The sequence below is a fragment of the Chelonia mydas genome, chromosome 2, assembly GCF_015237465.2.
Source record: "Chelonia mydas isolate rCheMyd1 chromosome 2, rCheMyd1.pri.v2, whole genome shotgun sequence".
In the NCBI taxonomy this organism is placed as follows: Eukaryota; Metazoa; Chordata; order Testudines; family Cheloniidae; genus Chelonia; species Chelonia mydas.
The window spans coordinates 37,186,474-37,209,829 of NC_057850.1; the positions used below are offsets into that span (position 1 = coordinate 37,186,474).

Here is a 23,356-nt window from a genome sequence, read left to right on the forward strand (position 1 = left end):
GTAACTTTTGATATCTCGAAGATATATCGCTGCTGTTAGTCATCCCAGGTCTGCATCATTATCCTGTCTCACCAGTAAGTGCTATCTGTCTGCTCCCAAAAGCAGCTCTACATCAAGCGAAGCCACCCCAGGACGACATCTAGGAGAAACGTCTGTTCAATGTAATCCTCCTCAACATGGCCTCTGTTGCCCTGGCTCTAAAGAATACTGGATGAATTTAGATGGTGATGAATATAGTGCTCTCATATGTATCCTCTGTGATGCCTGACAGTGCTTTGAAAATGGTGCTGGCTAGCTCGCAAAAGCCGGGTGGCTGATGGGATGAAATATGAGGAATCATGGTAATTATTTAGTTTGTCCCTCAGCCCCACAATTCCATTGCCTGCCAATAGATACCCCACAATGCACAGTGCGAAAAATCCCAGAATGCATAGAGCACAGCTACAGAGCAATGCACCATGGGATGGCTGACCAGAATGCTGAGCGTTTATTTAGAAACAAAACAGTGCTGTGTGGCCGCAAGGACACAAGGTGAAAGTACATTAACTACAGGATAACAGTGTGGTGTATATAAACCGCTTGCACAACAGTTATTGCGGATCACTTAATGAAGATCACTTAATGCGGATACACAAAATCTGCCACAAGTTTCAAGTACAGACGTGCCCTTCTTGAGAGTTTCTCTGATATGCTGATTCTTGTTATGTGCTGTTGTGTAGTTGCTTTCTAGATGGATATGAGTAAATGTGTAGATCAACAAACCTTTCACATTTACAACTGCATTTCAAATAAATATTTGATTCAAATGATACAATATGATGCAAGTAGGCTGAGACACAAGCTCAGAACTGGATATGATCTATGTGGCAGCTTGTAGCAGCTGTTAAATAAGTCACCAAACTTCTAGGCTGCGGGCAACATGCCACTATATAGAAGTGTGAAAAGATACAAAATGAGGGCTTGTCTCAACACAGACATTGTGCCAGTTTAATTTAATTTGGTTTAGTTAAACCAGTGCAATTTTTGTGTGTGGATTTTCTTACATCACTTTAAAACTGATTAGATCAGTTTAGCTTGTGCTTGTAAATTTTACAGATGTGTGAAGCTGATATAAACTAGATTTAAACCAAGGGTACACACACAAATTGCACAGGTTTAATTAAATCAGTATAAAAATCATATTTAGTTAAAACTGGTACAACTTTGTCTGTGGCTGGGACCTTAGTTAAGGTACAAGGAAAGCCCTGCTTGAGTGACATGTAGTTAAAGGGAGGACACATTCTGAACAAATTTGAGAGTGTGGGTAAATAGCAACAAAAATTCTCTTTTGTGATAGACCCAGTTCACAACTTTAAGATCCAGATCTAAATTTTCTCTGAATTTGAGAGTGTTTGAAACTGGAGTTCTAGTTTGTGCCCATTACAGAAATAAGCATAAGCCACAAAGTTCTGATCATTGTCCTGACATTCCTCGAACTTGAAGAGATTTGAATTGAGAATTCTAGCTCAGCCCAAACTCAACTCACACTATATTTTTGTGGGCAGGAGGTGAAGAATAAAATATACCACCGTCTCATCGTGACTTTTTAATTTATTGAATAGATATGTTAGAATCCAGAGAACTTGTCCCAGAAATTACAGTTTAATAGCCAGTAAAATCAGGGCTTCAATTAGATGGCAGTGTCCAAAGTTATAAAGAAACATAAGAATTTCCGTTCTCAAATAAGAAAAAGGTCTATCTAGTCAGATGGATGTGTCTCTAGTAATGGACAATACTAAAGCTTCAGAGGAAGACATAAAGTCCTTGTAATACACTTCACCCCAACCCTGAAAACATGTATGCACACAAATAACTTCAAAGTAGAGTAAAATACAAGGGTTTAGACTACTTGGAAACTACAGGTAAGAAGATACCAGACCTCTGGCCCAATCGGCAGTTCTCCCTCAATCAAACAACACTCCCATTGAACATAATGGGAGTTTGCCTACTAAGGAGTGCTAGTTTGGGACTCTTTTGTAATTCTAGGTAATTTTTTCTTTTTCGGTATAATGACAAATCTCAACAAGATCAAACATGCTGAATGACTAAAAGCAATTATATTGCCTACACTAATCTCTGAGGCAAAGTAAAATATATTGCAAACATGGATATGTTATTAAATGTGTCAACGTCAGCTATAGAAAAGTATTTGACACAGAAGGGAAGGATAAAAAATATATAGTAAAACCTGAACTAAGGTCCACCTCTAATAATCAGTTTCCTGTCTTAAGCAAAGACTTTAAAGTATCTCTGTGGTTTCAAATACAGTTTTGTTTGACTTAGTTAAAAACAATTTCTATTATGCAACCAATTTTTGTTGACCTTTGGGTAGTTACAGAAGGAAGGTTTCACTCTATTAAGTGGGACAAGATTATGTGGCATATCTTCAAAGAACTGGAGGACTTTCTGGATTTGCACTGTGGTCTTGATTCAAGGCCTAATTAAATCAACAGGAATATTTCCCTTTATTTAAATGGGCTTTGTATCAGGACCTGTATTCGGGTCTGTCTCTGTAGTTTGATTCTTTTGACAGGAAATATCATATGAGATTGTTTAACAGACCTCTCTGTGCAGGTGGCCCCCCAGCACTTCTTTAATCTCCAAGTAGCAATGACAAAGCTTCTTTGCTGCATTTTAAGGCTTGTTCCTGCAGCTCTGGTTCACTCAACACTCTCACTGAAGTTAATAGGAATGCAATAATTATAGCATCAGCAATGCAGATCACTAAAGAGACTTTCTATTCTGAAGATGAAACAATCATATGGAAAGCACAAATGCAATAGTCCTAACCTCTTTTGAGCCACGACTTCTCACAATGGAAAAGGGGCATATTATCATAAAATCTTAGTTTATTTCAAACATAAAATAGATACATTCTTCTACTAGGGACAGAATTGCATTCTACTACTACTAGGGAAAATAGCAAGTCTGTAAGTGAGTCTCTCATTTGAGGCAATAGTTATTAGGAATATATGCACAAATTACAGGGATGTTGCAATATTTGATTTCTCCACAGTTCAAACACTCTTAATATGGTTTAATTAGTCACTCTTTCAGAAGGAAGATTTATCTTCCTCTTTACATATTTGATATTGTTAGAGAAAAGAAGGATTGTGTACCGAATCTGTCGGGAGATCAGAGCTAGTTAGTTATTGCTGTTGGCTGTTCTCTGCTGATTAGCTGTTACTCTTCCAGTCATTGATTAGAAGCCTATCATATAGATTCCAAAGCCAGCAGGGACCACTGTGATTATCGAAGCCAACCTCCTTTGTAGCACAGACCATAGCATGTCCCCACAATAATTCCTATGGAGTATCTTTTAGAAAAACTTCTAATGTTTATTTTAAAATTGCCAATGATGGAGATTCCAGCATAACCCTTGGTAAATGTTCCAATGCTTAATTACCCTCACTGTTAAAAATGTATACCTTATTTCCAATCCAAATTTGTCTCACTTCCATTTCCAGCCATTGGATTGTTATACCTTTCTTTGTTATACTGAAGAGCCCATTACCAAAGAGTTGTTTCCTATATAGGTACTTATAGACTGTAATCAAGTCACAGCTTAACCTTCTCTATGTTAAACTAAATAGATTGAGCTCTTTGAGTCTATCACTTTAAGGCGTGTTTTCTATTCCTTTAGAGAGACAAGGTGGGTGAGGTAATATCTTTTATTGAACCAACTTCTGTTGGTGAGAGAGAGAAGCTTTCGAGCTTACACAGAGCTCTTTGTCTCTCTCACCAACAGAAGTTGGTCCAGTAAGAGATATGACCTCGCCTACCTTGTCTCGCTAATATCCTGGGACCAACACAACTACAACAATACTTCTAACCCTTTATCATTGTTATGGCTCTTCTCTGAACCCCTCCATTTATAACATCCTTCTTGAATTGTGGACACCGGAACTGGACACAGTGTTCCAGCAGTGGTCATACCAGTACCGAATACAGAGGTAAAATAATGTCTTTATTTCTATTCAAGATTCGCTTGTTTATGCATCCAAGGATTGCATTACCCCTTTTGGGGTGTCACTCTGGGAGCTCATGTTCAGCTGATTTCATCTACCATTACCCTCAAATCGTATTTAGCCACTGCTTTTTCAGAGGGGCATTAGTAAGCTAATGGATTCATACAGTGCTGAATCCCAGAATCTTGGTGAATGTTTGCAAGTTTTATTTTGAGCAATATAAGACAGCCCAGACCATCTTCTCCATGACTACTGGAGTACATGATACAAGCAAAGGACTCTCCAATAGTGCACTGAATTGATATTTTTCAAAAGACATCTAGTGTCAACTGGTTTCAGGTGATTTCACATTCAGATACTCCATCCATAGCAATGGTGATGAGCTTTTTAATGTGGCCAGGATAAGAGCACATCCCCACCGGCCTGCCTCCACAATCCTTCCCCAGTGCAGAGAGGGCAGGTGACCATTCCAATCAAGGTTTCTTCTTTCTTCAGCAGTAACAACTGGCTTTCAGAAGTATTCCCTCCATATTTGAGCTTTCATTTTAGGTGGGGCCCTCAGTCTCCAGCCCTATGAAGGGGCACAGGTGTAACAATAAAATATGCCTTAGATTATAATTAAGGCTATGTTTTATTCACGGGTATTTTTAGTAAAAGTGATGGACAGGTCACAGGCAGTAAACAAAAATTCACGGCCTGTGACCAGTCCATGACTTTTACTATATACCCCGAACTAAAACTTGGGCCAAGGCCGTGGGTGCTTGGGGAGCAGGGAAGGGGAGGCAGTCCGGGGGAGCCGCAGGTGATGTGGGATGGCCTAGAACCCCCACTAGTGCTGAGGGAGAGGTGGGTGATGGCGTGCAGCCCAGCACCCCCGCTGGTGCTGGGAAGGGGACAGGTGGTGGGCAGTCCAGGACCCCCGCTGGTGCTGGGAGGGAGGGTCTGGTGGTGGGGCACAGCCCAGGATCCGCACTGGTGCTAGGGTGGATGGGACAGCAGGACCCCTGCTGGGAGGGAGGGAGGGAATGGTTGGCGAAGCTGGCAGGCTCCCTACCTGGCCCCTCTGCCTAGAAGCTGCAGGGACATGCCAGTGGGAGCCAGGGAGCCCTCCCCATCCCCCAGGTAAGCACCTCCATGCACCCCAACCCCCTGCCCTAGCCCTGAGCCCCCTCCCACAAACCCAAACTGCTGCTGCTGGCCCAGACGCTGCCTGAGCCAGCACCAACTGCTGCAGAAGTCACGGAGATCACGGAACATCACGGAATCCGTGACTTCCATGACCTCCGTGACAGACAAGCAACCTTAATCATAATGTGTCTGTGTTAACTAACTTTATTCTTAGCAAGCAAATCTATGTTTGAAAATTCTGTACATTCCTCAGAATAGCAACCATTCATCTGCTTGCTTCCGTGACACAAAGTCAGACACTTTTCAAGGGACACTGAAATAGATAAGAGCAACATTTTGAAAAATGCAGGTACTGAACACCTGCACCTCTCATTGGCTTCTCTTGGAGTTGCTGGATGCTCACCACTTGAAAATCAGGCCCAACTATGTCTTACGCAGGGGCATTTGAGGCATTCAAAACTAGTGGATACCTTTGAAAATATAGCCTAAATAAATATTTAATAGATGAGTAACAGGTTATCTTATATAGTAGAACCTCAGAGTTACAAACACCAGAGTTACAAGCTGACTGGTCAACCACACACCTCATTTGGAACCAGAACTACGCAATCAGGCAGCAGCAGAGACCAAAACAAAAGCAAATACAGTACAGCATTGTGTTAAAAGTAAACTACTAAAAAAATAAAGAGAAAGTTTAAAAAAAAAGATTTGACAAGGTAAGGGAACTAAGTGTTTCTGCACCTGTTTCCTTTAAATTCATATGGTTAAAAGCAGCATTTTTCTTCTGCATAGTAAAGTTTCAAAGGAGTATTAAGCCAATGTTTAGTAGTAAACTTCTGAAAGAACAACCATAATGTTTTGTTCAGAGTTACGAATATTTCAGAGTTACGAACAAAACCTCCATTCCCGAGGTGTTCGTAACTCTGAGGTTCTACTGTAACAGCTCGAGACCAATTTAAGACTTGGGCCTTATATGGAAAGGATTACAACTTGCCAGGAGAGAGATTCAGCAGATCAGAAATAAAGGCTGAGATAATCATACTGTTAAACTTCCTAACTTAACTATGACAAAGGGAACAAATAAAACAAAATACCCTTAGATACAGTCACTCAGGAAGGAACATGAGAAGGTCTTTCTGCTAAGCTATAAAGAGTGCAAGGAAAGCTTCAGACATCCAAACCATGAAATACTAAACTATACACCATCAGTCTGCCCAGCTCTAGGGTTGGCACAAAGACAAAGGGGAGGCAGCTTGTCTCCCCAGTTCAAGGGCTGCTGGGGCTGTATCAGGCCCCAGTCTAGTGCCACAGTCCTTATGGGCTTTGGGGCAGAAGGCTATAACTAGGGCACCAGGGGGACCCAGCTCTGCCTCCACCTGCCCCAGGCCCTTTCTAGCAGGGGCTGTGTGCCTGGCCAAAGGGGACACTGCACGAATGGTATTCATCATGCCTGCCTTATATTTGGCCTACAGCCCTGCTGCACTGGCTATGGAGTAATAGAGCAACAATTAATCTGCCCCTATGAACCAGTTAAATCCCATGAAAACTGAGGCCAGCATTATTCAGTATCACTAGTGCACTTAATATCACTGGTCTGAAGATCTAGGAATTATATATTAAATTATATATTCTGCAGCAAGAAAATATTAATACTAAAAGGTTTTAATGTATTAATGTAGAGGAAAATCCTGGAATCTGTGCACAGTGCAAATAAAGACACTGTGCAAAGGAGTGCTCCATGGCAGCTGGGGGAACAGAAATCCCCCCCAGGCCACACAGCAACCACTGCTGTTGGCCCTTCTGGCTGGTAAAAGTATATGTACTGTTTCTTTAAATCTGTTGGATCATATTAAAGAAGTTCTGTATTAAAACCACAAATGAGTTTGATTCCCCATAGTTTAAATTCCAGGGTATTACTAATTAAGAGGTCTCTTGGTTTTTGGTACTGTTTCTCTCCCTCTGTGTGTGAAACTTGCAAGCTGCTAGTTGTGTTAGTACATTCTAAGACAGAGTCTGTTCTCAAAGCAATTCACAGAGACTCAAAGCAATACTCTAACAACAGAAACAGCACCCAGAGACTCCCCGCCCTTTTGTTGTATTAACAATTGTGATTAAAATAGAGATAGAGGATGTATGTGGATGGATGCTTGGTGTGGATAATAACTGAATGATCAGGGAGGTGCCAGCCTAAGAATCCAGTGTCCATCGGCTGAAGAAGGCGTCAAGTGGAAATAACCAGAGGACCCCCGGAGGGCAGACTGGAATCCACCCAACAGCCTCAAGAATGGGAGAACCAAAGAACAAGATAACATCTTGGAGCCGTCAGGAATGTGCTATCTGCTGATTGATTCAGCAACAGCATGATGCAGCAATTCCCACAGACTGGCATAGGAAGAAATTCCTATAAAAATAGACTCTAAAAAGTCAGAACTTTGGGGTCTGATTCTGCAAACCAACTTCCAGGAGCATCAGATGAGCATCTGACAAGGCCCTGCTCCCTCCTCATGTCCAGGCCACCTGGCCAGTGGCTTGGCATGAGCAACTCTAAGGCTGGTAACTATGATAACAACTTTGCAGAACCTGTGTGTGTGTGTGTGTGTGTGTGTGTGTGTGTGTGTGTGTGTGTGTGTGTGTGTGTGTGTGAATGTGTGAATAAATATGAGATTGAATGGAATGTTATAGCTATAACTAACTGCTTACTATGATAACAACCTTGCAGAACCTGTGTGTGTGTGTGTGTGTGTGTGTATGAATGAATGTGTGAATAAAGATGAGATTGAATGGAATGTTACAGCTGTAACTAACTGCTTACTATGATTCTTTCTGTATTCACAATAAATGTGGTATTTTGCCTTTTTCCCTTTAATAAGATCCTGCTGGTTTTTATTTTATTGGTACAACAAATCTGCAGAAGGAAGCCCGGTAGGACAGGATCTAGACAGAAGGGTACAATGAAGCAGAGAGAGAGAGAAAATTTTCAGGAATAATACTGGGTTTTTTTCTTCTTGTAAAAATGTTTCTTGTTCAGTGTTAGAATCAAATGACTGATTATTTACTGTTATCACATGATGCTGATATACACCTTCCCTTAAGAGAGAGTAGCTACTGGAGCCACATAGAATAGTTGTGAATCCACTGGATCCGCTTCTCCCACTAAACTCAACTGAACACTGAGGTGCCTGATGTGCCCAAGTCACTGTGCTGCAGAGATTCTGTAGACCCTCTGCATGGGCCATGCAAATCCTACACATAAGAACGACCATACTGGGTCAGACCAAAGGTCCATCTAGCCCAGTATCCTGTCTTCCGACAGTGGCCAATGCCAGGTGCCCAAGAGGGAATGAACAGAACAGATAATCATCAAGTGATCCGTCCCCTATCGCCCATTCCCAGCTTCTGGCAAACAGAGGCTAGGGACACCATCCACTGCCCATTCTGGTTAACAACAATTGATGGACCTATGCTCCATGAACTTATCTAGTTCTTTTTTGAACCCTGTTATAGTCTGGCCTTCACAACATCCTCTGGCAAGGAGTTCCACAGGTTGACTGCATTGTGTGAAAAAATATTTCCTTTTGTTTGTTTTAAACCTGCTGCCTATTAATTTCATTTGGTGACCCCTAGTTCTTGTGTTAAGAGAAGGCGTAAATAACACTTCCTTATTTACTTTATCCACCCCCGTCATGATTTTATAGTTCTCTATCAGATCCCCGCTTAGTCGTCTTTTTTCCAAGCTGAAAAGTTCCATTCTTATTAATCTCTCCTCATATGACAGACACGCCATACCCCTATTAATTTTTATTGCCCTTTTCTAAACCTTTTCGAATTCCAGTATATCTTTTTTGAGATGGGGCAACCACATCTGCACACAGTATTCAAGATGTGGGAATACCATGGATTTATATAGAGGCAATATGATATTTTCTATCTTATTATCAAACCCTTTTTTAATAATTACCAACATTCTGTTCACTTTTTTGACTGCCGCTGCACATTGAGTGGATGTTTTCAGAGAACTATCCACAATGACTCCAAGATCTCTTTCTTGAATGGTAACAGCTAATTTGGACCCCATCATTTTATACGTATAGTTGGGATTATGTTTTCCGATGTGCACTACTTTGCATTTATCAACATTGAATTTCATCTGCCATTTTGTTGCCCAGTAACCCAGTTTTGAGAGATCCTTTTGTAGCTCTTTGCAGTCTGCCTGGGATTTAACTATCTTGTGTAGTTTTGTATCATCTGCAAATTTTGCCACCTCACTGTTTACCCCTTTTTCCAGATCATTTATGAATGTTGAATAGGACTGGGCCCAGTATAGACATCTGTGGGACACCACTATTTACCTCTCTCCATTCTGAAAACTAACCATTTATTCCTATCCTTTGTTTCCTATCTTTTAACCAGTTACCATGAGAGAACCTTCCCTCTTATCCCATGACTGCTTACTTTTCTTAATAGCTTTTGGTGAGGGACCTTGTCAAAGGCTTTCTGAAAATCTAAATACACTATATCCACTGGATCCCTCTTGTCCACGTGCTTGCTGACCCCCTCAACGAATTCTAGTAGATTGGTGAGGCACAATTTCCCTTTACAAAAACCATGTTAACTATTCCCCAACAAATTATGTTCATTTATGTGTCAGACAATTTTGTTCTTGACTATAGTTTCAACCAGTTTTTCCGGTACTGAAGTCAGGCTTACCGGACTGTAATTGCTGGGGTCACCTCTGGAGCCCTTTTTAAAAATTGGCATCACATTAGCTATCCTCCAGTCATTTGGTACAGAAGCTGATTTAAATGATAGGTTACAGACTACAGTTAGTAGTCCTGCAATTTTACATTTGAGTTCCTTCAGAACTCTTGGGTGTATACCACCTGGTCCTGGTGACTTATTACTGTTTAGTTTATCAATTTGTTCCAAAACCTCCTCTAATGATACCTCAATCTGGGACCGTTCTTCAGATTTGTCATCTAAAAAGAATGACTCAGGTTTGGAAACCTCCCACACATCCTCAACTGTGAAGACCGATGCAAAGAATTCATTTAGTTTCTCCGCAATGGCCTTATCGTCCTTGAGTGCTCCTTTAGCATCTCGATCGTCCAGGGGCCCCAGTGGTTGTTTAGCAGGCTTCCTGCTTCTGATGTACTTACAAAAAAAGAAAAGGAGTACTTGTGGCACCTTAGAGACTAACAAATTTATTTGAGCATAAGCTTTCGTGAGCTACAGCTCACTTCGGCTGTAGCTCACGAAAGCTTATGCTCAAATAAATTTGTTAGTCTCTAAGGTGCCACAAGTACTCCTTTTCTTTTTGCGAATACAGACTAATACGGCTGCTACTCTGAAACCTGACCAAAAAATGTTACTATTACTTTTTGAATCTTGGGTTAGCTGTTCTTAAAGTTCTTTTTTGACCTTCCTAATTATATTTTTACACTTAATTTGCCAGAGTTTATGCTCCTTTCTATTTTCCTCACTAGGATTTAACTTCCACCAACCGTCCTCACTTCTGCGACACAGAAGAAGGAATAGTGCATTTTTTTCATAGGTATTTTATCCCAAAATATTAATATTACAAAACCAATAAAATGTTAATTTAAACTGACAGGAATTAATTGACATCATAATAATGAACAGCTCTATCTTGTTTTGCCCCTGGGAGATATATAGAGAGATACAGATATAAGATATAGATGTATAAAGTAAAGGGTGATGCCGCATGGAGATAACGCAGGTTAGGTTTTAATTAGATACAATTATATACTGAATATATTAAAACAAAATTGACAGACTTCCTTCACAAAAAAAAATTCTTTATTCAGCCGTGTCATAGAATCATAGAATCTCAGGGTTGGAAGGGACCTCAGGAGGTCATCTAGTCCAACCCCTTGCTCAAAGCAGGACCAAACCCAACTAAATTATCCCAGTCAGGGCTTTGTCAAGCCAGGGCTTAAAAACCTCTAAGGAAGGAGATTCCACACCTCCCTTGGTAACCCATTCCAGTGCTTCACCACCCTCCTAGTGAAAAAGTTTTTCCTAATATCCAACCTAAACCTCCCCCACTGCAACTTGAGACCATTCCTCCTTGTTCTGTCATCCACTACCACTGAGAACAGTCTAGATCCATTCTCTTTGGAACCCCCTTTCAGGTAGTTGAAAGCAGCTACCAAATCCCCCCTCATTCTCTTCTGCAGACTAAACAATACCAGTTCCCTCAGCCTCTCCTCATAAATCATCCTTGATAAACAACTTTACTTTTCCTTCTTGATTCACACCTATGTCTACAAAGACCAGAGATGTTTTTCCACCTTTTATTTCCTCTTCAAACCCTCTTTTCCCTTCACCCAGGATCTTTCACAGGCACACTTGCAGAGAGCAGATGTTGATGTCTGAGAAGTACATGGCCCCTGCAACTTCTCTAGCCCTCTGGTGTTCCCCACCATGTGGTTAGCAGGCAACAGTAATGACAAGTGCATACTTCTGCACCTACTCCACCATCTTCCTTTTTTTGCCTTGGAGGTTCGGAGGTTTTGCCTCCCTCACCTCACCTGACTTCCCCACTCCAATTTTCTCCTTGATCCACTGAAACCTGGCTCTGCCCCTCTACTCCAATGAAATCACTAACACTAAGATCATTCTCTTTGTCAAGCATAACAGCCTCTTCTCCCTTCTCATCTTCCTTAACATACCCATTGTTTTTAACAGAGTCATTCACTCCCTCTTGTTCCTGACCTTTCGGAACACTGTAGTCATTTGGTCCCCCCCCCCCCACCCCCAACTCTATTGTTTCTCTTTCAGCTGCTCCTCCCTCAATACCAGCATCGCTCAGGGCTCTGCCCTTGTCCCTCTCTCTATACCTTATCCCTGCTGACCTCATCTGCTCCCTTGGCTTCAGTTCCCATCTGTGCTCTGGTGACTCCCAAATCTCCACTACAATCCCTCCCCTTCTCTAATGGCTCCTCAGCATCTACCGTTCCAGGATCCTCCTGCCAGGTGATGATCGAAGCGGCCAAAACTAAATTTGCCACCTCTGCTCTCTAAACCGTCCCTTCTTCTCCCGCTCTGTCTAAGCCACCAGCCCAGCTAGTCTCCTCATCAGCTCCTCTTCCACCCCACACAGTCAGGCAGCCTGTCGCCGCCGAGTCCTGTGGATTTTTCCCAGTTCAACGTCTCTCAGATCTGTCCCTCCCTCTGTCCACACGGACAAGCCTTGCCCGTGGTGTCCTCACATTGTAAGTTCCACCCCCGCCCCCCAGGGGCCCGATACCTGACACCCCACACACCCCTCCCATTGGCATGGCATCGCTCCAGCCACACACCCTCCTCCTGGCTCATTCCCTCCCTTCGTCCGCACAACTTGGGTGCCTCCCCCCCCCCCACGCACTGATCACTAGTCCTACCCCAGCCTTCCCTGCCCACCCACCCTTCCCCTCCTGCCCCTTTCCAGCTGCTCCTCGCCTCATGCCCTAGGTTCCTCCATTTCTGCGCCCTCCCCTCCTTTGGGTCCCCGGACCCCTTCTCTGATGTCCCTCCCCACCCCCAAACGTCTCTCCTCCAGGTTCCTCCATTCAGATCCAAACCCGCCCCCAATCCTGACCCAGCCGCGCTGGCTGGGCAGGGGAAGGGCCCCGCCACTTCAGCGAGACGTGACTTTCCCAGCGCGACGCACATTGCGCCTGCCCATGCCCGGAAGGAGAGGGCACATTCTGGCCAGCGCAGAATCGGCTCCTACTCCTACTCCTGCTCCCCAGCCCCAGCCTCCTGCGGTCGCCTGGCCCCTTTCCCTGCGTCGGCGGGCTGTGCAGGGCCGGCGGCTGCTGCCTGATCTGAAGTCGCCAAACAAAGCTACAAAGAGCCAGCGGGCTTTCACGCCGCTGAAAGGAGTAGTCTAATCCCGAGGGAAAAAACAACTCCCCGAGAGATCCACCCCCTGCCCCGCACACTGGGGGGAGGCAGGGCTCGGGCGAGCGGAGGCTGCTGCCCAGACAGGTACTCTACGCCCGTGGGCACACCAGTCCCCCAGCACACAAGCAGCTTTGCCGTCTCGTGGCCTTCGAAACTCACGCGTAAAAAGTTCGATGAAACTTTTTCAAAGTTCGTCCTTTGGGATTTGTTTTCAAGTTTAACGAGAACCGGGGCGTGCTAAAGTGCCTGTCTCCGGGGGGTCCTTGCGTTAAATACATGTGGACAGGTTTGTTTTAATTCCGCACTGTTTAAAAATAATAATAATTGTGGCGCTTCTTGGGGCAATTGGCTGTAAAAGTTATTTTGTAACCCCTGGGATCGCACGCAGGCTGGTGCGAGAGGCCTAGGCGCTGCAGAGACGTCCTGGTTAAAAACAATTTCAGGTTCTAGAGACTGAAAATAGATCTATGCAGGTAGTAATTAAAAGTGACAAGCAGCCCAGAGAACAACGGTCAAACAAGACCTTGCCGACAAGATCGTGCTTGGACTCCCTGACTCCCGTTGGGAGGAAACAAAATCCCACAAAAGCCACTTTTCAAACACCCCCCTTCCTCACAACGTCCCCAGCCAGGACCTGGAGTGGGGTCTCTCCCTAGACACTCCCCAGGAGAGATTGCAGAGCTCCCCGCTCCTGCTCTCGGCCACACGCACCAGTGGAAGGCGAAGGGGGAAGAAGATGGCCGTTTGTGATCCAATATAAAAGCTCTTTGTTGCATTCACACAAAAGCCAACAGCCACTTTTCGGCCCGGGCCTGAGGCCAGTGGAAGGAGCTTCTCTGCTCCAGGGCGAAAAGAAAGAGTCCCCCACACGGAAGAAAGCGCAGCGAAAAGGGAACACCAATAAAAAAGAGCGAGAGGAGAAACGCTAAGCTGCAGCTTTGTGCTCAGCAGCCCTGGGATTTATTCAACCTCCTCAGTCTAGTGCTTTTTATCGAGGCAGAATCGTAATCCCAGCAGGTCCAGAGCCACCACCAACAAAACACAACAAACCAGTTGGTCTGATCAGCCCAAAGCGGCAGGAGCAGCAGGATGTCTGTGATCACTTACTTGTCCGTCTCTTGTGACATGTTTGATCCAATGAACTCTCTCCCCTTTTCCTGCTGCCTCAGTCTCTCTGGTGAAACTGGACTTTCAAGTCTGTGCAGGTGAAGGTGTGTGTGAGCGCCCGGGACGGGAGAACCAGAGCTACTGGTAATTCTGCTTTCCTCCCTCCCCCCCCTCCGCCAGCCCCAGAGGTAGGACAGGTAGAGCCCCCTCCCCCCTCACATGTGGGCAGAGGCTGGGTGCTGGGCTCTCTCCCGTGGTGCTGGGGCAGTGGGAGGCACAGAGCGGAAAGCAGCAGACCTAGGCGCCCACAGGTAACTTTCTCGAGAGGAGCTGGATTCTTTCACTCAAGGATACAAGGCAGAGGGACGAGCTGCGAGCTGATTGGATGGAGGTGGCTCTCAGGTGATCTGCCATTGGAAGAGGCGCGCTCAGGTAAGGCCCCTGCTTAACTCCAGGCAACTCGCTGCGGAGCAGGGCAGCATGGGGCTGGCTGGGGAGAGCTGAGAAAAGAGCTGCCCGGGGCTGGCTGCAGGCAGCTGAGCTGAGCTGCGGGGAGACTTGATGGTCCAAGAGCCCGCAGGCCCGAGCGAGGCCCCATTAGAGCTCTCTCCCCTCCAAGCAACTTTTTCCTTAGGGCTGTTTAACAATCGGCCCTACCCCCACCCGCAGACAGCTGAAATGCCAGCCAAGTAGGGGGAAAGGCCAACGCTATTGAATTCAGGGATATAAAGAGTCCTGGATGGCCAATGGGGTATGGCTGAGAACAACAAACAAGAACGTTTATTGTCTCGTAAAGAGGGATGGTTGGCAGAAATATGTAACTAGTCTACAGCTACCTTAGAGACAAGTGTATCTATTACATAATTGCATTGTACCAGTTTTACCCATACAAGATTTACAATCCTGATCAGGACTATAAAAGGGCACTTGTGAGATTTCTGCTCAAACAGCATTGTCCAGCTTTGGATTTGGCATTAAGTACATGGTAGGGAAAATTAATGTCTATGCCTTAGGATTTTTCCCAACCAAATCCTGTCAACTAGTATCCTGCACCCCCTACCCACCCATTCTTGCAGTTCCTGATCCCTGTCAGTATCACACCAACATCTGTTGGCTGTTTCTGTGTTTCGTTTTGTTGCTGGCATTTGAAGTTCTCCAGAGTAGCATCAACATTTGCCCTGTAACTTCACAGAATCAGGAATTAGACAGACACTCAATTCATCAAGCTTAAAATAAATACTTCATGAGGCTAGAATGAACTGAATTTTAAACTGGTGGATTTGTCAGTGTAGAAAACATTTCATAGTGAAGACAGATACATGATGCCAGAAGATGATACCCACGATCAAAATTTAAGAGCTAGTGGTAGCAAATGGTGTGGCACATCTATAGTCTGCAAGCACAGAAGTCCTAGGAAAAGTAAGAGCTAGAAAAGCTTAGAGACAAAAGCTTGCTGTGCTTTATAAATAATAATCTTTTATATCCTAAATAGTGCATAAAGCTAGGCCATTATATGATATACTTTTTCACATGGGATAATATTTACTTAGTTGTCCTATTTCACAGTAGGATTAATTAATTAATCAAGTAAAAGATAGTTCACTAGATGAACAGCTATTCATAAGGCACCTAAGAGCTTGATATTTCATTTTCAGCTCGCTTACATGCCTTTTTAGTTCATAAAGGCATTCCCTGGTAGGAACATTCACTGAAACAGTAGATTTTTCTGTAAATATTATGTTCAAATATAGAAAATTTTGAACTTGTGGGGCCGGATTCTCCTCTCACCCCAGTTTAAATAAGGCTCAGCTCTCTTTAATTAAATGGAATTTCAATCATGTAAAAATCAGCATATCAGAATCAGGCACATAAATATTTGCACAAACCTGAGTTTATAGTCCAAGTTACTAGCCAATTAAGCTCAAATCAATATAAGCCAGATTTAAATTGATTTAAGAGTGTCCACTAAAAATTTGCATTGGTTTAGCTAAATTGATTTTGAAATTATTTTAGCTACACCAGTAGAGCTTTGAATATAGACGGGACCTAATTATTAGGGGACAAAAACAATACCTTGCAACCTACACATCCAGTCAAAACAAAGTAACAGCTTGAATTTTGAATAACAAATGCTGGCAATAAACTGCTCAAACAATCTATAGACCAAGAATTATTCATAAAAATGATTCTACAAGTAGTTGTGTGTAACAAATCTGAGAAAATCAAAATTTGAATAGAAAAAAGCCAGTTCATTCAATAAATTATGCATTACAAATTATTTGCTCATTTCTAATAAGGAATTATGGTACCACCTTAAAACCACTTGAGGGCCGAAGGGTACAATTCTTCAGTAGCTTTTTTTTTGGAAAAATAAATGGTGAAATGCTGGCTCTACTGTCAGTGTGAACACTCCCATTAAATTCAATAGGGTAAGGATTTCATCCCAAATCCTTATGTTTTAGTTATCCTGAAAGAAACTATTGGGCCAAAAAGGACTATTTGTACGAGTAAGGCAAATAGATGGTTCCCATATCGGGGCTAATCCTTTCTTTCCCTTTATTTTTAACAGTACGATAACATTTAGGATGTGATTTTTCATTTTCCTAATGAAGTCTATAAAAGCAGAGTAAGACCATTGATGAGTACTTTTGAAAATCCCACCTGTAATGAGGTAGGAGTGTTGACATAGAAGGTTGGGTGACTTTATAAGAAAAACTTTCTCATCACATCCGCAATTCTGGGTCAAACCCAATTCGTAATCTGAACTGAAGTTTGTTGTCCTAACACAGATCACAACACAAAACTGTTTTTGGCAGTCTGATCTCAGGAGATTCCCTTGGAATGAGCTAACCTGGAGACTGAATAAGCCTTCAATCTCAAAGAAAGTGGTCCAAGGTCAAAACTAGGGACAAGAATAGAACATTATAGGGTAGTGTCCCTTTTTGTTTTGTGGATAATGGAGATGTCTAGTGATATCCTTATTCCCCAGCCTGGAGGTGTGGGAGAAGGAAAATAGATCCTGGAAATCATCTGACTATATTTGGTGGGGATTTCTTTGTTTGGATGGAGTTTTTCTGCTACATCTAGCAGACTGAAATAAATCTTAAAGTGTTGGAGTCAAGCTCTAGTTGAGCAAGTCAAACAAGTCCTGTCTGGTCTAACCTGCTGCTCATTCACCGTGATCTACAAAACTTCCGTAACCTGTATTTGTTTATGTGTCATGGAGTCAGTTGCAAAATCAGCTAACAGTAATCTTCTGACCAGAGCAGTCTTCCTCTCTTGTGTTATGAACAGTGAGTGAGCTAAAATGCAATGGCCGTGTGGCATACATTTTAAAATCTATGGCTTGTCTTTGGAGCTTACAAGAACAATTAAAACGACAGTTTTATTTACAGTTCCAGTCAACCACTGTTTTTCATACTTTGCTGTGGCTTGCTTGTTTGCACAGCAGCCACTAGTTTTACTATGGCATTATCCTATAAAGAACCAGCATAGAATTCAACTGAGACCTTACCTCATGTTTGCATTATTTTCTCTGTTACAGCTAATATTAGCATTGTTTGGACTTGCCAGTACTGGGCAGAGAATATAGGAAATGAAAATAAGGTTTAACTAGGGTTACTAATTGGGGTAAGTACCTAAAATGGTTTTTTGAAAACTACTAAAAGAAGTCTGTGAGATAAAGGGTGTTAAAGGTTTATATTTATATCAAAACAATGGTATGAAGAAGTTCAGTGAGACAGCAAATGATTGACAACCCCTTCTCTTTGGCCTTGGCTACACTTGTGAGTTGGAGCGCGTTAAATCAGCCCTGAGCGCCCTAACTCCTGAGGTGTCCACACTGGCAAGGTACGTAGAGCGCCTGGACTCCGCGGCTGGAGCACCCCTGGTAATCCACCTCCACGAGAAGCATAGAGTGTGCTGTGCCCCGGCTGGAGCGCCGCGGTGCCAGTGTGGACGCCCTGGTCTGTTAATGCGCTCTGATTGGCCTCCATGAAGTGTCCCACAATGCCTGTTCTAGCCACTCTGGTCATCACTTTGAACTCTGCTGCCCTGTCCTCAGGTGACCAACCGTCAGATCTGCCCTTAAAATTCTCTGGGAATTTTGAAATTCCCCTTCCTGTTTGTTCAACAAGGTGTGGAGTGCTCTTAGCGCATCTTTCCAGGTGACCATGCCTCCACGTGCCAGGCGATCCCCACTATGGAGCAATGGCGAGGTGCTGGACCTCATCAGTGTTTGGGGGAAGGAAGCTGTCCAGTCCGAGTTGCATTCCAGCTGTAGGAATTACGATACCTACAGGCAGATATCAAGGGCCATGATGGAAAGGGGCCATAACCAGGATGCAGTGCAGGATGCAGGGTTAAAGTGAAGGAGCTGCGGAACGCTTACCACAAAGCACGGGAGGCAAACCGCCACTCCAGTGCTGCACCCATGACCTGCTGTTTCTACGAAGAGCTGAACGAGATACTTGGGGGCGACCCCACCTCCACTCCAGAGAGCACTGTGGAAACTTCAGAGGCCGTTGCAGCCCAGAGTGCAACAAGGCAGGAGGAGCAAAGCAGAAACGAGGGTGCTGAGGTGAGGGGCGCCCAGAGCCAGAAGACGGCCCAACATCCATAGATGCATGCAGCCAGGAGCTGTTTTCAAGCCAGGAGGAAGGTAGCCAGTCGCAGCAGATGGTGCTTGTGGAAGAACAAAGAGCAGAGGAGGTGCCCAGTATGCGGCTTTTATTTTGGGAAGGGAGATGTTCAGTGCGGGCTGTTGGGGCGAGGAGGATTGCAGAAAGAAGGGTCAGGGCTGCATGCATGCCTAGATGCGGAATAGGGCGTTGATGTGCTCTCTCACATCACAGTAATTGGCCTCAGTGATCTCATCAAAGGTCTCATGCAGAAGCTGGGCAATCCGCTTGCACAGGTTCCTTGGAAGAGCTACTGTGCTCCTTGGCCCAGTAAGGCTAACATGTCCATGCCACTGTGCCATGAGGGGTGGGGGGATCATTGCTGCACATAGGCAAGCTGCATATGGGCCAGGGTGGAAGCTGCATTGTAGTAGAAGACCCTCCCTTGCTTCCCATGTCACCCTCAGCAGCGAGATATCTTCCAGGACAAACTCATCCTGTGGAAAATGTGGGGCCAGTGTTCAGTATAGGGGCCACCTGCAGCTGTTGGCTCTCCCCAAAGCACAGAACCCCAGTACGGCCCTGCAACAATCAGTCCCCCTTGCCCCTGTGGTTACTCACCATTTCGGTGCTCTTGTGGGTTATGTGCGCTTTGGGACAGGCACTTTCTGCTATCATTTGCACTGTGCTTGTCTTTAAGCTCGGCCGAATCATTGCTCTGTCTAGTGTTAACAATGCTGCCTCTGTTAAATGTTGCATTTTGGCTTTACAGATGCAACCTTGAGAGCCCAGCTGTCCTTGTTATCACCGGCCGAAAGGCTGCAAAAATCAGGAAGCAGCCATGAAGAAACAAGGAGGACCTTCTGAATGAAGTCATGCAGCAGTCCCTTACTGATAATCAAAAGGACAGGCGTGGCGGGAGACTGAAAGGAGGCTCCGCCAGGAGAATGTGGATCGCCGGCAACAAACCTCGGAGCGGCTCCTAAGCATTATGGAGCGCCAAGCGGACTCGATGCAGGCGCTCATAGCACTGCATATGGAGCAGATCCGCGCCCACCCACCCCTGCAGCCCTTGTCCCAAAACTCTTTCCCTTGTGCCCCCATGTCACTGCCAACCCACTTTCCCCAACATCTGGTTTCTTATCGCCACCAGCTGCCTCCAACACCTGTAGCTTCACCACCCAGCCCCGCAAACTACAACCCTTATACACTGCACTCAGCCCCCATCACCCATGCACTTTAGCCAGCCTTAAGTGCAGCACTTATTGCACGGCACTCCAAACAGGAAGGACAGGACATATGCAAATCTGTGATTGTCCCGTTCCCCATCCTGCGCCCTTCCCTCCTCCCACGCAGCACAGATATGTCACGCCCTTTCTGTTTCCCAGCAGTTGTGTTTCTTTTCAAGAAATGAATTTTTTGGCTTTGCAAACATTCTTTATTGCATTAAGTAAAAGATAGCATAGCCCAGGAAAGCAACAGGCACTGCAAGTCAGCGCATCATACGTAGCAAACACAGATGCCTTCTAGCATTGGAACCACTGCACTTCACTCCTGTGCAGGGCACCAAACATTACTTGTGGCTTTCAGCATCGAATTGCTCCCTCAAGGCATCCTTAAAGCCCCACGCTTGGCCCCTCTAATAGCCCTAGTCTCTGGCTGTTCAAATTCAGCCTCCAGGTGTTGAACCACCGTGGTCCATGCCTGAGTGAAGTTTTCACCCTTCCCTTCACAAATGTTATGAAGGATACAGCACGCGGCTGTAACCGTAGGGATGTTGTCATCGGCCAGGTCCAGCTTCCCATAAAAAAAGCACCAGCGGCTTTTTAAGCAGCCAAAAGCACACTCAACAATCATTCTGCACCGACTCAGCCTGTTGTTGAACCACTCCTTAACTACTGTCCAGGCTCCCTGTGTATGGTTTCATGAGCCATGGCATTAAAGGATAGGTGGGGTCTCCAAGGATCACAATGGGCATTTCGACTTCCCCTCCAGTGATCTTCTGGTCTGGGAAGAAAGTCCCAGCTTGCAGCTTCCTGAACGGGCCTGTGTTCCGAAAGATGCATGCGTCATGCACCTTTCCAGACCAGCCTGCGTTAATGTCCATTAAATGCCTATGGTGATCCACAAGCACCTGGAGAACCATAGAGAAATACTCCTTCCGATTTATGTACTCAGAGGCTAGGTGGGCTGGTGCCAGAATTGGAATATGCATCCCATCTATCCCCCTCCGCAGTTAGGGAAACCCATTTGTGCAAAGCCAGCCAAAATGTCATGCACGTTACCCAGAGTTACGGTTCTTCTGAGCAGGATGTGATTAATGGCCCTGCAAACTTGCATCAACATGAGTCCAACGGTCGACTTTCCCACTCCAAACTGGTTAGCGACCAATTGGTAGCTGTCTGGAGTTACCAGCTTTCAGATTGCAATAGCCACCCACTTCTCTACCGTCAGGGCAGCTCTCAATCTCGTGTCCTTGTGCCGCAGGGTGGGGGCAAGCTCCTCACACAGTCCCATGAAAGTGGCTTTCCTCATCCAAAAGTTCTGCAGCCACTGCACGTCATCCCAGACTTTCATGATGATGTGATCCACCACTCAGTGCTTGTTTCCCGAGCCCAAAAGCGGCGTTCCACGGTGGTGAGCATGTCCATGAATGCCACAAGCAATCTCATGTCGTATGCGTTATGTGAGTCGACATCATTGTCGGACTCCTCGCTGTCACTTTGTAGCTTAAGGAGGAACTCAACTACAATTTGTGACGTGCTGGCAAGACCCATCAGCATATTCCTCACAAGTTCAGGATCCATTCCCGCAGACCGAAAGGGATGACAGAGCGTGCAGGAAAAAAAACGCTCAAAGATGGCGCCAAATGTGGACGGAAGCACAGGGATTGCTGGGATGCGAAGCGATGCATCACAGGGCATTGGGACAGAACCCAGAATGCCCCACGCCCCCAGTCCTCCTTCCCACAAGCCACAGCACCAGAATGGGAAGAGGTGCTTTGTGGGATAGCTGCCCATAATGCACTGCTCCCAGGGCTGCTGCAAGTGCCACAAATGTGGCCACATCACTGTGCTTGCAGCTGACAGTGTGAACACACGGCAGTGCTTTCCCTGCTGCGGTCTTCAAGGGTTGGTTTAACTCCCGGTGCTCTACATGTGTAGACATGCCCTTAGTTTGAAAGGATTGCCCTCTGTTTTCACTTGTGTACTGGTATATCATTGTCAGTTGTTGATCCAGACTGCGTGCACTCACAAGAAGTTGCTTACCTACTAATTTTGTGACATGTAGCACTTAATGTTAAGCCCTTCTGTAGGCTCTCCTTTGTAGTCATCTTATGTATCATCTCCCTGCTGAAATGTTATTTGATTGTTTCGCTCAATTTCTTTATATTATTCTAAATATATGTAGGACCTGATCCCCAGCTGACTTCAGTGGAGCTCTGCCAGTTTATACTAGCTGAAGATCTGGCCCACAGTTTGCCCCCTGAGAGTTCCAGCAAGCTCAGGTGATTTTCTTTTAACAAGACACATAGCACTTTCTTTTCCCCCTCTCCTCCCCAACACATTATTTACTTCTTGGTTTTTTTTGGGTGGGTTCTTGTTTTTTTTGGGGGGGGGGGCGGGGGAGGAAGGAATCTTGGGAATTGACTTCCAACAATTTAGTCTCTAGTTTCCAGGAATTTATAGTAAATATAGCAGTTGGGAGTGCAATCTGAAGAATAAATGGGCAAGAGTGGGGGGTGAATGAGAAAATGCTATCAAGGCATCAGTTTTAGGGCTTGATCCAGCTCCCATATAAATCCATGGGAATCTTTCTAAATCATCATGGGGAGAATCTTCAAGTTCATGGAGTAACTTCATCTGAGATCTAAGTTTTTGCTGTCTTGGGGAGACACATAAAATGCTATTATTTGATCTAGTGTGTGACAAGCCTTTGTCGAACCTCAGAAGGAGGCGACACTAAACTTTGGACCTCAGTTTTTTGTTAATGGCAGGAAAAATTCATAGCTTTTTTTTTTTATTTGCCATTATTAGTTTAACCTCAGTCTCCTTTTCCAAAATTTCCAAATTAAAATTATTGTTTTATGCCAAAGAATTCCTTCAGTTGTACAGATGAAAGCAGTGTTTTTTCCTGGCTCTACACTCAACATAATCCAGGTCACCGTGCACTCTAATGCCCTAATCCTGAAGTGAGCTCTGTGCAGGTGGACCCCTGGACTTTCACAGAGCTTTCACACCACTCAGTGCAGGATTGGACCTCTGACTGAATTTCCAGCTGTTATACCAATAAAATAAAAACCAGCAGGATCTTATTAAAGAGGAAAAGGCAAAATACCACATTTATTGTGAATACAGAAAGAATCATAATAAGCAGTTAGTTATAGCTATAACATTCCATTCAATCACATATTTATTCACATATTCATTCATACAAACACACACACACACACAGGTTCTGCAAGGTTGTTATCGTAGTTACCAGCCTTAGAGTTGCTCATGCCAAGCCACTGGCCAGGTGGCCTGGACATGAGGAGGGAGCAAGGCCTTGTCAGATGCTCATCTGATGCTCCTGGAAGTTGGTTTG

General features: G+C 44.6%; 1 protein-coding gene across 4 annotated transcripts in view; it reads right to left on the reverse strand.

Annotated features, from left to right (window-relative positions):
* GRHL2 (grainyhead like transcription factor 2) overlaps nucleotides 1-14,303 on the reverse strand; it is a 106,359-nt gene extending 92,056 nt beyond the window's left edge. For 2 of the 4 annotated variants that reach the window (XM_043539255.1, XM_027831073.3), the window contains exon 1: nucleotides 14,151-14,303. In XM_043539255.1, coding sequence (XP_043395190.1) covers nucleotides 14,151-14,170 — 20 coding nt within the window. In that variant the 5' untranslated portion in view covers nucleotides 14,171-14,303. The remainder of the gene's footprint in view (nucleotides 1-14,150) is intronic. The other 2 variants (XM_027831074.3, XM_027831072.3) reach the window with 1 other exon arrangement.
* Between the last annotated feature and the right edge of the window lie 9,053 nt (nucleotides 14,304-23,356).